Source organism: Hirundo rustica, chromosome 9 (genome assembly GCF_015227805.2).
Source record: "Hirundo rustica isolate bHirRus1 chromosome 9, bHirRus1.pri.v3, whole genome shotgun sequence".
NCBI lineage: Eukaryota > Metazoa > Chordata > Aves > Passeriformes > Hirundinidae > Hirundo > Hirundo rustica.
Window position 1 is genome coordinate 23,895,500 of NC_053458.1, and position 14,479 is coordinate 23,909,978.

The 14,479-nt window shown below is 47.8% G+C and overlaps 1 protein-coding gene across 1 annotated transcript in view; it reads left to right on the top strand.

Moving 5' to 3' along the window:
- LAMC1 (laminin subunit gamma 1) overlaps nucleotides 1-10,680 on the top strand; it is a 66,822-nt gene extending 56,142 nt beyond the window's left edge. Inside the window, exons 17-28 of the mRNA XM_040072569.2 lie at nucleotides 514-692; nucleotides 847-1,003; nucleotides 3,287-3,492; nucleotides 3,890-3,969; nucleotides 4,309-4,446; nucleotides 4,630-4,774; nucleotides 5,099-5,248; nucleotides 5,637-5,751; nucleotides 6,101-6,300; nucleotides 6,522-6,680; nucleotides 7,172-7,271; nucleotides 7,641-10,680. Coding sequence (XP_039928503.1) covers nucleotides 514-692; nucleotides 847-1,003; nucleotides 3,287-3,492; nucleotides 3,890-3,969; nucleotides 4,309-4,446; nucleotides 4,630-4,774; nucleotides 5,099-5,248; nucleotides 5,637-5,751; nucleotides 6,101-6,300; nucleotides 6,522-6,680; nucleotides 7,172-7,271; nucleotides 7,641-7,897 — 1,886 coding nt within the window. The 3' untranslated portion in view covers nucleotides 7,898-10,680. The remainder of the gene's footprint in view (nucleotides 1-513; nucleotides 693-846; nucleotides 1,004-3,286; nucleotides 3,493-3,889; nucleotides 3,970-4,308; nucleotides 4,447-4,629; nucleotides 4,775-5,098; nucleotides 5,249-5,636; nucleotides 5,752-6,100; nucleotides 6,301-6,521; nucleotides 6,681-7,171; nucleotides 7,272-7,640) is intronic.
- The last annotated feature ends 3,799 nt before the right edge of the window (nucleotides 10,681-14,479 follow it).

Here is a 14,479-nt window from a genome sequence, read left to right on the forward strand (position 1 = left end):
AGCTTATCCCCTTCTTCTTTTGTTACCTTTTTCTTGTCCAACTTACTAGACACCTACTTCTCCTTGGTGTAAATACATTCTCTGCATCTTGGCCTCCAACAGCCCTGCTTCCTAATGTATTCCTGCACGGTCACTCTGCAGGTGTCCTCAGTATACAGGTCCTGTCTTGAGAAGCAGCTGGTCTTGTAAACGTGATTGCAAAGCAGGATGATCCAAACTTTCGTCATTGATATCCGTGCCTGTAAAGAGCAGGAAAACTAACTGCAGTTGGTTACAATGCAGTGGGGGAGAACGATACTTTGTGGGGGAGGCAGTAGCAACATTGAACTCACACAGTGACTGTTGGGTCCTGCTTGTGAGTAGAAGCACTGCAATCAGGGGTGAGGTCCAGTTGTGGGTTTGTGCCCCATAGCTATTGCAGATGTTTTAGGGTATTAAGGATATGCTTATCCTGTGAGTTTTAGGTTATTTCTGCCTCTCCTGCAGTCTGACTGAGGTTTCACTTCCCTGCAGCCTGCGACTGTGATCCCGAGGGCTCGCGGTCCCTGCAGTGCCGGGAGAACGGCCACTGTGAGTGCAAGGAGGGCTTCGTGGGGAGCCGCTGCAACCAGTGCGAGGAGAACTATTTCTATAACCGCTCGTGGCCAGGCTGCCAGGAGTGTCCAGCCTGTTACAGACTAGTGAAAGATAAGGTAAGGCCACAGACACTGCTGTTGGTACCACTGGAGATGGTGGCACGTGTCCACTTGTGCAGCATTTTGGCCCGTGGCTGTTGGTAGTTGCTGAAAGCAGAGAGGGTCAAGGTGCTTTGCTGTATCATAGTTGTGCTCTGTTCCTCTCATGTAGGTGGCGGAACAACGTCAGAGGCTACAGGAGTTGGAAAATCTTATAGCTAATCTGGGTACCAGAGAAGAAGCTGTAACTGATGAAGCCTTTGAAGAGCGGTTGAAGCAGGCAGAAAGAGAAGTCATGGAGTTGCTCCATGAAGCACAGAAGAGCAAAGGTGAGTTGACCTGATCAGACATGGACCAAGTAAATGAGTTCTTTGCCTGATGCTCCTCTTCCCTTTGGAGACAGCATGTTTTATTTCAAAGCAGTTCTGTGCTCCAGGATTGACAGCGATTTCAGGCAGCTCTGAGTCAATGAATGTTACTGTCAAAACAACAGTGGCTGTGCTTTTATCCGTGCTGTTCTACCAGCGGTCTTTGTTGTACATGGCAGTAAAGATCTGCCTCTAGCTCTATATGGATAGAAGTGTTTTATGTGTTAACCTCTTTTTCTCTATGCAAAGGCGAGTTTTATTTGCTGAACAAGCAGAAACCTTTCCAGGATACTTATTATGCTTTAAATTTGCTCAGATATCTTGGAATAAAGTAGTTCTTGTTGGGGTACCATCAGCGATCAGAATGAAGGCTTCAAAATCCTGATGGCAAACTTTATCCCACCATAAAGGGTACAATATTCTGAAGAGTGTTGTTTTTCCTGTTAAACTCTTCAAATTGTTTCTTGTGTTGTCACCCCCACCACAGGATGTCTGTGAGCAGGATGTTTGTCATGTCTGTGGCAGTGGTTTGTCCTTAGGGTCTCTTCAATGTATAAGATGATGTGTGTTTTGGAAAAGAAAGCCCTGAAGGAGATTATTGACTTTGCAGTAAAAGATATTCCCCTGGGAGTTGGTTCAGTGATTTCAGACCACTTTGTCCCCTTTGTGTGAAGCTGGGAAAAAGCTAACACGCATCTAATGCTGGCATTTGCTTGGAAGATTCCCGCCAGTGAGAATGGTTGCTTAACCTTTTCTCAGCTTTAGCTGGGGTAGATTTATACTGCCTGCTTTGCATCTGTGCCTAGATAATAATTCCACATAAGGGGGTAGCAGGGTGGGGATTAGAGAAAGATGAGGGAATGGATTTGATTTTGTGGTGGAATTTTTGATCTCTCTCTCTCTGTCTTGGAATCATAGAATCATTTAATTTGGAAAGACCCTTAAGATCAAGTCCAACTGTTCCCTGCCTCACAGCACTGCCAAAGGCCACCACTAACACATGTTCCCAAGCACCACATCCACCCAGCTTTTAGACCCCTCCAAGGGTGGTGATTCCACCATTTCCCTGGGCAGCTGTACCAGGGCTGGACAGCCCTTAAAGTGAAGAAATTTTTCCCACTATCCAACCAAAACCTCCCTAGGCACAGCTTGAATCTGTTTCCTCTCATCCTGTCCCTCTTCCTTGGAAGCAGAGCCCAACCCCCCTGGGTACACCCTCCTGTCAGGGAGTTGTGCAGAGCCAGAAAGTCCCCCCCAGCCTCCTTTTCTCCAGGCTGAGCCCTTTTCCCAGCTCTTTCAGCTGCTCCTTGTGAGACTTGTGCTCCAGACCCTTTCCCATCTCCAGGTTCTCCTCTTAGAGGATAAAGTAAATGCAACAAAAACCACCCTTGCAAAAATCTTTGCACATCTGTAGAAGTTATTTTTGTTTCTCTGTGGTAATATGTTTTTGAAATACATCAAATGTTCATGTTCAATACTTAAGATGTGCTGCAAGGTCAAGGTATTTGACCAGTCTTAATTTTGGAGTTCTGTGGGTTTCTGCTTGCACTTTAATTCTTGGTAACGTTCTCAGCTTTTCAGAAGTAACTGCCGTGTTTGTGAAGCACATAGCTGCGCTGTGATGTCTCCATTATTAAGCTGCTGTTGTGGGGAGTTGCCTGATGGTCCAGAAATTTGGTGAAGTTTGGGTGCCTTATAAGTCCTACATAAGCAAGAACCAAGGCTCTATTCTGCCAGCTTTTGTCAGCCCTTCAGTTTGGGGAGAGTTTGGAGTGGGTTTGCTATTCCACACTGCTCCTGGCTGCTCCATATGGAGCTCCTTATGTCTTTCTTCCGAGTAGCCCAAGTGTGGAAAAATTGGTATCTGCGCTATTCCTCCATCTCTGCTTAATTTCTAGGAGATAAGCCAAAGAGAATTCACAAAACAGACATTTTGTACCTATTGAGGAACAGCTCTATTGTCATTTTAATTCAATGAGAGAGGTAAAACATGATTCTGAACACAAAATATCCCATCAGAGACAGTTCCAACACCCAGCAGGATTGTCTTATTAGCACTTAAATGCTTTTCATTTGTCCTGTTTGGTGCACATTCTGATCATGACTTTGATCTCAAGCTAAGTAACCTGTGAAGTGGCTTTGCCTGGTTCCCTTTCAGTAGGGGATTAACCTACCATCACGGTGCCTGCAGTGCACCGTGCTCTAATTAATGTCGCTTCCTCTCTTTTGTGCCATGTGTTTCAGACGCGGATCAGGGCCTCATGGATCGTCTCAGAGACATCAACAGCACCTTAGTGAGTCAACTCAACAGGCTGAGGAACATCCAGGGCACAGTGCAGGACACGGAGAACCTGGCGGAGCAGGCCCGGGTGCGGGTGGAGGACACTGAGGACCTGATCAGCTTGGCTTCTGATATGCTGGAGAAGGCCAAGGTGGCAGCTGACAACGTGGTGAGTGTGCTGCTGAGAACCCACACAGCTGGGAGAGGGTGAGGGCCTTTCCTTCTGTGCCTCTGATGTGTTTCTCCACTTGCTCTCTCCCTGATACAGTGAATTTGCATCAAGATCATGGGAAATCAATGAAGGAAGTTCACCACTGTCAGTCACAGATTGTATTTTAGCCCAACCCAATATAAAAAGTCCTAAATAAATATTAGCACCGTTGTTTTTCAAGGGGTAACCAGTGGTGGAAACTGCATGGGCTTAAGAAAAACATAGAGAGAAGTGAGAAGTCGTTTAGACACATCTCTAAGCATTTAGATCATGACAATAAATTTTTAAAGCAAAGATGAATAAAAGATGAAAAAGGGGCTTTAAAGGGTTCTTTTCTTTCCTTTTTCTTTTCCAGTCCATTACACCTCCAGAGCAAAGCGGGGACCCCAACAACATGACTGTGTTGGCAGAAGAGGCCCGTAAGCTGGCAGAGAGGTAGGCTGTGGCAAGACACAGTCACTGTGGCCTACATCAGGGCCCTTCTCTTCCCTACAAGGGGGAGGCAGAATTTCACTTGCTGGGTAGGAAACACACACCCTTTGCTGCTTAAGAGACTTGTGCTGTGGGATGATGGCTGTGCAGCGCTGAGGGCAAACATTACTCATGTGGATGACAGACACAGCAGCCATCTTCCACTGCAAATGTTTCAGCATCTCCCATGTGTAAATCTGGGGGAAGGAAGGAAGAAAAAGTAAGAGAGAATAGAGTTAAGAACTGAGGATAAATACTATTGGCTGACAAATCTTAATGGCATTATTTTGTCATTTTGTCCAGGCACAAAAAGGAAGCTGATGAGATTGTTCGCACAGCCAAGGCTGCAAATGATACTTCCACGGAAGCATATCAACTGCTGCTGAAGACCCTGGCTGGAGAAAACCAAACTGCAATTGATATTGATGAGCTCAACCAGAAGTGAGTCAGTAACAGAAAACTGTTTTTATTTCCTGACTTTAGAGCATTGTTTAAAACTAAGACAACCCTATGCTTTGGATTTTGTGGGAGGTGATTTTCAATTTCTTAGCCTCTCCACTTTCTTACTAAGTTAAATTCTACAAAAAACACTGTTACATAACTGGATCCTTGGGGATTTTTTAGGTACAGCCAAGCAAGGAATATTTCTCGAGACCTAGAGAAACAGGCCAACAAGGTACTTGCGGAGGCAGAGGAAGCTGGAAACAGAGCCCTGCAGATCTATGCTAATCTCACCAGCCTGCCTACTGTGGATTCCACGGGGCTAGAGGTACATGTGGCACCATCATGTGCAGTATTTCCTGACGATTGTTAGGTTGCTGGCTTACCTTACGTGTGCTCTGCTAATGTTCGCTGCAGAAGAACGCTCCGTGGGGTTTTTGTCCATCTTAATCCAGCTTTATGCAATTCCAACATTTATGCAGGAGATTTAAACCACCTACAGAAACCCCACCTCCCCCAGTTTCTGAAGGACAAAAATCTGAGTGAAACATTTGCCAATCATCTTGGCTTGAATGTAGAAGTGGAAAATTTTACCACCTGTTCAGGAATTCTTTAACATTCACGAATCTGTGTGTGTGATTCCCACCTGCAGAATGAAGCAAATAAGATCAAGAAGGAAGCAGAGGAACTGGATCAGCTAATTGCCAGGAAGCTAAAAGATTACGAGGACTTGAGAGAAGATATGAAAGGAAAGGAGCTAGAAGTAAAGAACCTCTTAGAGAAAGGGAAGACAGAGCAGCAGGTCAGTTCTGTGTTGTGCGGGCTTTTGTTCCCTGGGGAGAAAAAACCCAAGGAAGACAAGTAACTGGCCAGATGCAAATGACTTAATCTTACTCAGTGTTACTTACTGATTAAAAGAATGCTGAAGAGCTGCCCCAAAAAGGAGATGCAGAAAGCTGTTAAAAGCAATGGCATTGACACTGTATGGGAGAATAGGAGATACTTGCCAGGTATGGTGTCAACTTTGTGTTCAGAACAGTATTCCCAAAGTACATGCACTCATCTGGTCTCAGAGGAAGCACTGCTCTTCTGGATGGCGTTGTTGTTTGAGGCTTAACAGTGCTTTGTCATACACCTACGATTGTCCTTCGGGAAGTGGGAATGCATTGATACGTGTCATGTCTCCTCAGACTGCAGACCAGCTCTTGGCTCGAGCAGATGCAGCAAAAGCCCTGGCTGAAGAAGCTGCCCGGAAGAGCAGTGGCACACTACAGGAGGCCAATACCATTCTCAGCAACCTGAAAGGTAAAGAGGAAGCACTTGGGGCGAATCCTTCAATTCCAGTGTGACAAGTCACTTGGCGGTAGGATATTGTGGTTAAAGAGGCCCTGCCATTGCCCTTACCTGAGTGTTGGGTGTGTTCTTTTGGCTTGTTTTTCTTTAAAGAAAAAATACAAATGTTTTCAGGGACTAAAAGGAAGTTTCCTTTTAGCTTCCTTATTTAGCATCAGAAGGTGTGCAATAGGGAGAGCTGACCCCAGTTTGCTCTTCATCCCTCCAGTGTCAGGGCGGCAAAGCCTCGGGTAGCTCAGTCAGAGGAGCATCCCGAGGCTCTTCTGGAGCAGGTGATAAGGCTCTGCTTTGCCCCCCTTAGACTTTGATAAGCGGGTGAACGATAACAAGACGGCGGCCGAGGAGGCGCTGAAGAGGATCCCTGCCATCAGCCAGACCATCGCAGAGGCCAACAACAAGACCCAGCAGGCCGAGTTGGCACTGGGCAATGCAGCTGCCGACGCCCGCGAGGCCAAGGCCAGAGCAGATGGTGCTGAGAAGATCGCCAGCTCCGTTCAGAAGGTGGGTCTGCTGCAGCTCACCCCCACGGGCATCCTGCCGTGGGATTGCATGAACTCCTGGTACAGTATTTCCTGGTGAGCCCCGCGTGCTCTCTGCTGTATTCCCCACTGCAAATGCAAAATATGGCAAGATAGGAGGTCAGTGCATTTTGATGAGAAGGATTGAAGGAAATTCTGCACCTTCACCACCTTTTTCCATCCTCTCCCACCTGTTGGCTGCAGAGTGCTGCTGCTACCAGAGCTGAAGCTGACAAGACCTTTGCTGACGTGACAGGACTGGCCAGGGAAGTGGATGACATGATGAAGCAGCTGCAGGATGCAGAAAAAGAGCTGAAGCGGAAGCAGGCCGATGCTGAGCAAGATATGAAGATGGCAGGCGAGGTAAGTACTGCTGGCAGGTGACGGCAGTGGCTGGGACCTGCCTTCTCCCTGCTGTCCTGGTGATGAAGGCTTTCCTCCTGTTCTCCTCTTGCAAAGACAGTGCTGTGTCCAGCCAGTACTCCGACTCTTCCAAGGTTTAAGTGGGACTGAAAAAGAGACAAGTTCTGGTGCGTTAGCGTTGGCTGCCTGCTGGACTTGGAGAGCTACTTTTATTTTAACTAAAATTTGACTGTATAGCCCTATTGATTCCATTCTGGCTTTTACTGCAAAATCCTGCTCGGTTTTCAGGGATCCCCATCCTGAAATATTTGGAAAACCAATTACTTGAAGATTATCAGTCTTCTCCCCAGCTCTGTGATAAAGATCTTTGTGCAGGATTGTTGTCCTGGAGTGAGGAGGCAGCAATGTGGCAACTAAATGCAGAGGAGAGGCAACAGTTTTGTAATCCCTTACACCTTTTTTGTGCTCTCACATTTTTTTATATCCTCTAGGCCTCACAGGCTGCCCAGGAGGCGGAAGACAATGCAAGAAAAGCTAAGAACTCTGTGAACAGCCTACTCACTGTCATTGATGACCTGTTGGATCAACTAGGTAGGACTGTCTTTAATGTGATCTATGCCTTTGAGTCTTTTCCTGATGTGTGCTGCTTTCCTGCCAATATTGTTTGAGGAACCAGCTGAATCTGTTGATCTCTTGAAATGGGGTTTGTGTGGTCTTGGCAAGGACTTGGGGGTTTTTCTCTTTCCCAAGTAGCCTCAGAGCTTGTTGGGCGATGTTCTGTGTTGGTTTTCTTCAAACTGAAGACTTCTTGAGGCGGCGGAGATGTCACCCATATGGTTGGTCCTGTTTCACATGCTGTCTGTACTGCAGAGGTGGAGGTCTGCTGTGGTTCAGCCATGTGAGCACCCAGGGTGTCAAAGGGGTTTTAATGCATTTCACTATTTGCTTCTGGCTTTTCAGGGCAACTGGAGACAGTGGATTTGAACAAACTGAATGAAATTGAAGGTTCCCTGAACAGTGCCAAAGACCAGATGAAAGACAGTGACCTGGACCAGAAGGTTTCTTTCCTTGAGAGAGAAGCCAAGAAGCAAGATGATGCGATACAGGCCTACAACAGGGACATTGAAGAGATCCTGAAGGACATTAGCAACCTGGAAGACATCAGGAAGACCTTGCCATCGGGCTGTTTCAACACCCCGTCCATTGAGAAACCCTAAGGGGTGGGGGGAATGGCCCTGGTGAGTGGTGGTTCGGCCATGGAGTGCCTTAACACACATTACCTTCTCCAAATCCCCGACTCTTTGCTGCTCGCAGCCACTGTTTTCTTGTCGAATCAGGATAAGTTGAAAGGTTTTTGGTTTTGTTTTGGTTTTTTCTTTTCTTTCTTCTTTTTCTTCTTCTTCTTCTTCTTCTTTTTTTTTTTTTTTTTTTTTTTTTTTTTGGTCAGTTTGGTGGTTTTTGTTTTGTTTGTTTTTTGTTTGTTTTGTTTTTTTCTTTTTGTTTTGGTTTTGTTTGTTTTGTTGGGTTTTTTGAGAAGCAAATTAATTAAATATCCGTCTTTGGGCATCAAAGGGGTTTTTTTATATAGATTGTTTTCCTGAGCACTCCACCTTTGCCCCTTCTTCAGACACAGTTTCCCTTTGATTAGTGCAAGGATGAGAGATGCTCTGGACTCTTTATACTGTGGTTCAGAAATAACCATGTGAGCTGTATACAGCAAGGCAAAACTAACACAACTTTCTCTCCTGTCTTCTCCCTTTGACTGTAAAATCCTCAGTCCTGGAGCTCTTTGTCTCTATGAAGGAAGGGGATGGCTACCAAAGTATTACTGTAATGGCCAGTATAGCTGCACTCAATTCAGATCCTTCTTCCCAACTTCTAACCCTGTGAATTTATTTTTTCATCATTACCTAGTGGCCAGTCCAACAGTGTTGGTAGCCTTTGACAAAATAGCTGAAGCCTCTTTCTGAAATGCTTTCTGTGATGATGCATCTATGAGAAAAAGGCAGCCTCTGATTGGAGCTCTTTGGGGAAATGGGATACTGTTGGAGTGGTGGGTCTTGCCAGCCCCACTTCTGATCTCTGGAGAAGTTTTGGGTCTAGTCTGAAAGCTGCTACCTGCTGGGTAGTCCAGACTGCCAGAGTGTGGAAGCCACAAGCTGCGTTCCCATCTGTTGCTACTGAATTTCCAGAGGATCTGATTTTCTGGGCTTGGAATGTGACTGACAGATGAGTTTGTTGAAGCAGGACAAGTCTTGCTGAAGAGGAGAGATGCCATCCAGAGAGCTCCGACAGCTGCACTGGCCTCCCTGCTGAATGTCTTTGGGTGGGGAAGGAAGGGGGCTCATGAGTGGAAATGGAAAGGTCTTTTTTTTCCTCCCCATCTTTTTCCTGAAGGAGGGCAGTGGGATTTTTATCTCTCCTGCCATTGCTCTGGCCTTTTGCCTGTTTTAAAGCTGGGAGGAAGAGCTGGAGTTTCCCGGTGCCCTCCTTTCTTTTTGCCTCCGGATCTCCCAGTCACCGTAGAGCTACTGCAGCACAGGGACCTCGGGCCAGGCTCAGGTGGCAGCTCTGCCTTTTTCACCACTCCCCCACTTCCCCGCAGGCTCCTCCCCAGGCAGTGCTCGCTGGTGCCGGCTGGGAGTGGTGGGGAGCCCCTCCCCAACAAGAGCATCTGCAGCTTCCTCCTCCTTGCCTCCAGCCTGGCATCCCTCCCCCTTCCCCTGAGATCCAGTATATATCTACCCTTAAACACTATGCAACTTTGTACGTTTGCGTAGCGGGGAAGAACTTATTATCTGACACACACTGGTGCTATTAATTATTTCAAATTTATGTTTTTTGTGTGAATGTGATTTTTTTTTTTTCTGTTTTTTTTATCATGATTATAGTGTGAGGAAGTCTCTCGTGTGTGTGTATGTGTGTGTAAATACACTCAGCCATATTTCCAGAGTGGCACAGCCTGGCCTCCTCTATGTGCTTTCCTCTGTAGCCATTGGGGCATGTGCACCGTGTATCGCCTCTCTCTGCAGCGTTCCCTTAAAACTTGGGATTTCTCCTCGCTGGGCTCCCGCTTGCTTCCCTCTACCGCATCCCCAGCGCCCATCCATAACCACTTTTCCTGTCGGGTGGATGCTTGCCAGCCCTGTGTCCAGAGCCAGCCCTGCCCCCCGTGGTGCCTGCAGCACCCGGTTCTGTGCCCCTTGTCCCCTGGGATGCTGTGCCAGGGGTGGAACAGGGGCTGTGGTTTTGCAGCTGGGCTGTGAGGAGCTGTAGCGCCGTGGGGACACCGGAGCAGCGCTGAGGTGGTCGGAGAGCTGCGTTTGGGGACATCTTGATACCGCTGTGCATGGCAGGAGGCTTGGTGCAGACAGTGCTGCTGGGCGGGGGGTGTTCGGTCTCCCAAACTCTGCATGGCTCTTGCGTCCCTTCCCGTAATGATTGTGGGATTTCCCTCCTGCCTGGAAACACCTCTGGAGGAGAGCTCCCTGTGGCTGCACGCACAGGGACGTTGGGTTGCTCTGGGAGGATAGCTGTGACCGCATCACCTCTGCCAAGGCTGTGAGAAGAGCAGATGCAAAGATGTGTGCATGCCCTGGCTGACCTCAGGCCTAAGGTTTCCTGCTTTCTTGTGGGTTTGTTTTTTTTTTCTTAAGCCGTTTTTAACAGAATTTTATTTTTAAATAAAAAAAAATCTTTATAAGCAATCTGTTAATCAGTACTGCATTACAGCCATTATTCATTGTATAAGTCCAGTTATTTCTTTACATAATGTGATGATGTGACAGCTGCTGGTGGAGTGCTGGGTGTCACGGGCGACGTGTGACATCCCTTCATCACCTTATTCCTGACCGTGGCCCCCTCAGTATGTGCCTTCACTCCAGCTTTTTTTGCCTTAATCTGTGGTCTTGCTGTCTGGGGCGGTGAACAAAATGCAACACTTGCAGTTTTTATGTATAAAACAGTATTTCTTATTTATAATAAAGTCTGAATATTTGTAACCCCTTATACCTGGGTATTCTGTTGAGTATTACTTTATTTTTGGTGGTAGGATATTGATGGTGTTGTGTCTCAGTTGCAAGATTCACCTCTTGCTCCTTAGACAACCTGGTTTGGTGTGGGAAAAAGGGAGGAGAAATTCTGAAGTGCATGTGGTGGGGTACAGATGACAAGGATGATGGTTTTTTTCTTGTCTCAGCTTCACTGCCCTGGCTATGATGGGTTTTAAGCCGCTGGCTTTGCAGGACTTAAAAACATGCTATGTTGTTGGTGCTGGTGCTATTGGAGTGGGACTGTCTTCCTGGAAAGCCCTGAGGAGCTGGGGGGAGTTTAATTATACTCTAAGGGGGAAATCCTTTTTACTTAACAGGTAGACAAGGATGGTGCTCCTGGGAAGAACAAACAAACAAAAACTGAATAAAGAAGTCGAAATTACTGGGAACTGCCACAAATCTGGGTGCTCTGTGTTGCTCCTGGGTCCCGACTCCCAGAGCCTGGCCTGAATTAAGCAAATTTTTAAGGACATATTGCAGTGATAGGAGACCAGGCTGTTCTGCATTCACACTTGCCTTACAGCTCCAGCTGGATTTCTGTTATTTCCTCAGCAGAGGAAAACACACAGGTCTCATTAACTTGCATCAGAGCTAATCCCATCTCAGCTGGTAAATTCTTATTATTTTTGCATGTCAGTTTGTGTACTTTCAACCTTTCATTCTTCAGTTGTCACTAATGGATTTGTTTTCTAAAATACATCTTTTATTTTCTTGCCAATGCTTTTGTGAAGCAAATCCCAGCTGGTGAAATCTGGCTGAGGTTTCAGCTGGATTGTGGGGAGCAGTCAGGGAGCAGTTGGGTGGTGGGGCAGTTCTGATCTTGTGTGGGCTGTAGGTTGACGTGGAGCCTCTTACCATGTTGAGGTGAAAATGCTTAGATTAGGAGGCAGGTCTGTGTGCTTTTCTTTGTCTTCAGGATTTTTATCTCCAGAAGTTTTTTTGTGGGCATTGTGCCAGTGTGTCTCAGAGGAGATCTTGAAGGAGGATGAGCCTCACATTCATGTGTTTTTCAGAGGTAATGCTCGAGGATGGTGGAGGGTGATGAGGTAAGAGTAACCTAAGTAGACACTCAGAAATCTCTTACAGGGAGGAGCAGACCCAGCTCCAAGGGGCCATGGTAATGGCTTACAGGTTGCCAACCTGTTCTACTAATATTTTGAAGCCCAAGTAGAGATGCCCTCCTTGGACACTCTCTGCTTGGTGTAGCCAGTACCTGACATCAAGGTGGGTGAGGAGGCACCTTGCTGAGCAGTGACCAAGCCATGCTCTGGTAGCATTTATTCTCCTTCAGTTCCCTGTGTTTCTTCTCACTGCCCAGGTTCAAGCTCCATCATCTCTCATATGCTCTCTGGAGAAGCAGGAGGCTGGCGGGGGGCAACGGCCTGGTGAGCAGGTGGCAATGGGGAGGGGGCTTGGATAGACCTGAACTGGGTTCCTTCTCACTTGTGGGGAGGAGAGGGGATTGTAACAAGTTAAAAAGTGCTGGGAACAACCTCCTGGAGGAGGCGTCGCTAGTGTGTTTGCCTGGATGTGAGGAAGTGGAGGAGGTCATCGAGCTGGCAGTGTCCTGTGCTCCCCATCTACAGCCATGACCTGTTGGACCACATTCTGGTTAGTTATTTTTTCTGGCTGGCTAATGGCTTGGCACCTTCAGTGTGCCCCCATCCCAGAAACATCAGGAATGCCATGTAAAAGTTATCCCATAGGGGCTGGGCATGGAGATAGAGAGGGAAATGCAGGTGGATGGCAATGCCTTCCTCTTTCATCCCTGTTTGTCTCACCCCTCGCTGGCCCGGGCAGGGCACAGGCAAAGCACAGCCAGACATGACAGCACTTCCTTGCTGTGCCACTGCTGCTGCCCTGCCCTGCCAGCCATGATCCCTGCCTGCCATGATCCCTGCCAGCATGATCCCTGCCTGCTCCCTGCCAGCCATGATCCCTATCAGCATGATCCCTGCCAGCATGATCCCTGCCTGCTCCCTGCCAGCCATGATCCCTGTGAGCCATGATCCCTGCCAGCATGATCCCTGCCTGCTCCCTGCCAGCCATGATCCCTGTGAGCCATGATCCCTGCCAGCCATGATCCCTGCCTGCTCCCTGCCAGCCATGATCCCTATCAGCATGATCCCTGCCAGCCATGATCCCTGTGAGCCATGATTCCTGCCAGCCATGATCCCTGTGAGCCATGATCCCTGCCAGCCATGGTTCCTGCCTGCTCCTTGCCAGCCATGATCCCTGTGAGCCATGATCCCTGCTGGCCATGATCCCTGCCTGATCCCTGCCAACTGTGGTCCCTGCCTGCCATCATCCCTGCCTGCTCCTTGCCAGCCATGATCCCTGTGAGCCATGATCCCTGCCTGATCCCTGCCAACTGTGGTCCCTGCCTGCCATGATCCCTGCCAACTGTGGTCCCTGCCTGCCATCATCCCTGCCTGCTCCCTGCCTGCCTCTCCCATCCCAGCAAAGCCTCTGCCTGAGTGATCTCTGCTCCAGGTGGCTCTGGCTGTTGTGAGGACCCCTTCCCAGGGCATCCCACTGTCAGAGAAGAGACTTAAGTCCAGGCTCCATTGCTGCACTGGTGGTTGGTGATACCAGCACATCATGATTACTGATTTTCTGCTCTGTGTGGAAATCCCAGAGGATTTCCTCCTGGAGGATGTGGCAGATCAGATGGCCCCTTGCAGAAGGAGGCCTTGGGGATCTGAGGGCTGACCTGGGCTGCAAGGACTCACAACAGCCAGAGCCACCTGGAGCACATTATCTCCCTTGCTCGCATTAATAAAACCATCACTTCAGAGTTTTACACATCCATCACTTTTCACCAGCAACCATCAGCAAAATTTAGATTATTCAGACTGGTTTTGGAGCAGTTAATTCTGCCACGGCCACATCCTCAAGGATTGATGAACTTACGTGCCACAGTGGTCTGCCTGCAGGAACAGCTTTTTTGGCTCTGTTGTGAATGAACATAAAACATCCTCAGAAGGGCTTTCCTTGTGTCGCAGATTAAAAGACAGAAGTTTTTCAGTGAAACAAAACTGTTTCGTTGCAGTGTCTGATGAGCACAGCTGTTCTTTGTGCCTCCCTTTGCTTACACTTTTGCTTACTCTAAAAGGTAAAACATCTCTCTTAATTGTGTTGGGGTGAGACCTTTTCTCAAGGGTGCCGCCACAGCGGCAGGTTGCAGTGGGATATTGTTCTGTTCATATCAGCTGCTCATTCCAGCTCAGATGTGTTTAGACAAACAGGGCCCCAGGAAATACATTTTTGGTAGTCTCATGGCATGTGGTTTTCAGAGGTAATCTTGAAGCACAGTGGCGGATGACGAGGTGGGAGTAATCTGAGTCAATAAGCAGAGATGACTGAGGAACGAGCTGTCACAGCCTTGTTTGCACAAGTGGAGTGAGACGTGGGGTGGCAACAGTGAGAGAAAAAGCTTCCTGATGGGGAGGGCTGGTTTTCCAAGAGAGAAGTTGTAGCTTTCCCAACAAGAAGTCAGCCAAGGATGTGGTCTGGGTGAGATCTAAGGGAACTGCTGTTACAGACCATGCTGCTGGAGATGAGCTTCCCGAGCAGAGGGCTGTCAGCAGGTAGAGGGACACAGCAGAGGGGTTGTGGGTGAGTGACGTACTTAAGAGCAGAAGGGGTCGTGTCTCCTTAGAGGTATGAGTAGAGAACTTCTGAATCGGTGGGAACACCATAAAGAATTTTATCTCACTTAAAAAAACAGTAATGAAAACCAGATAA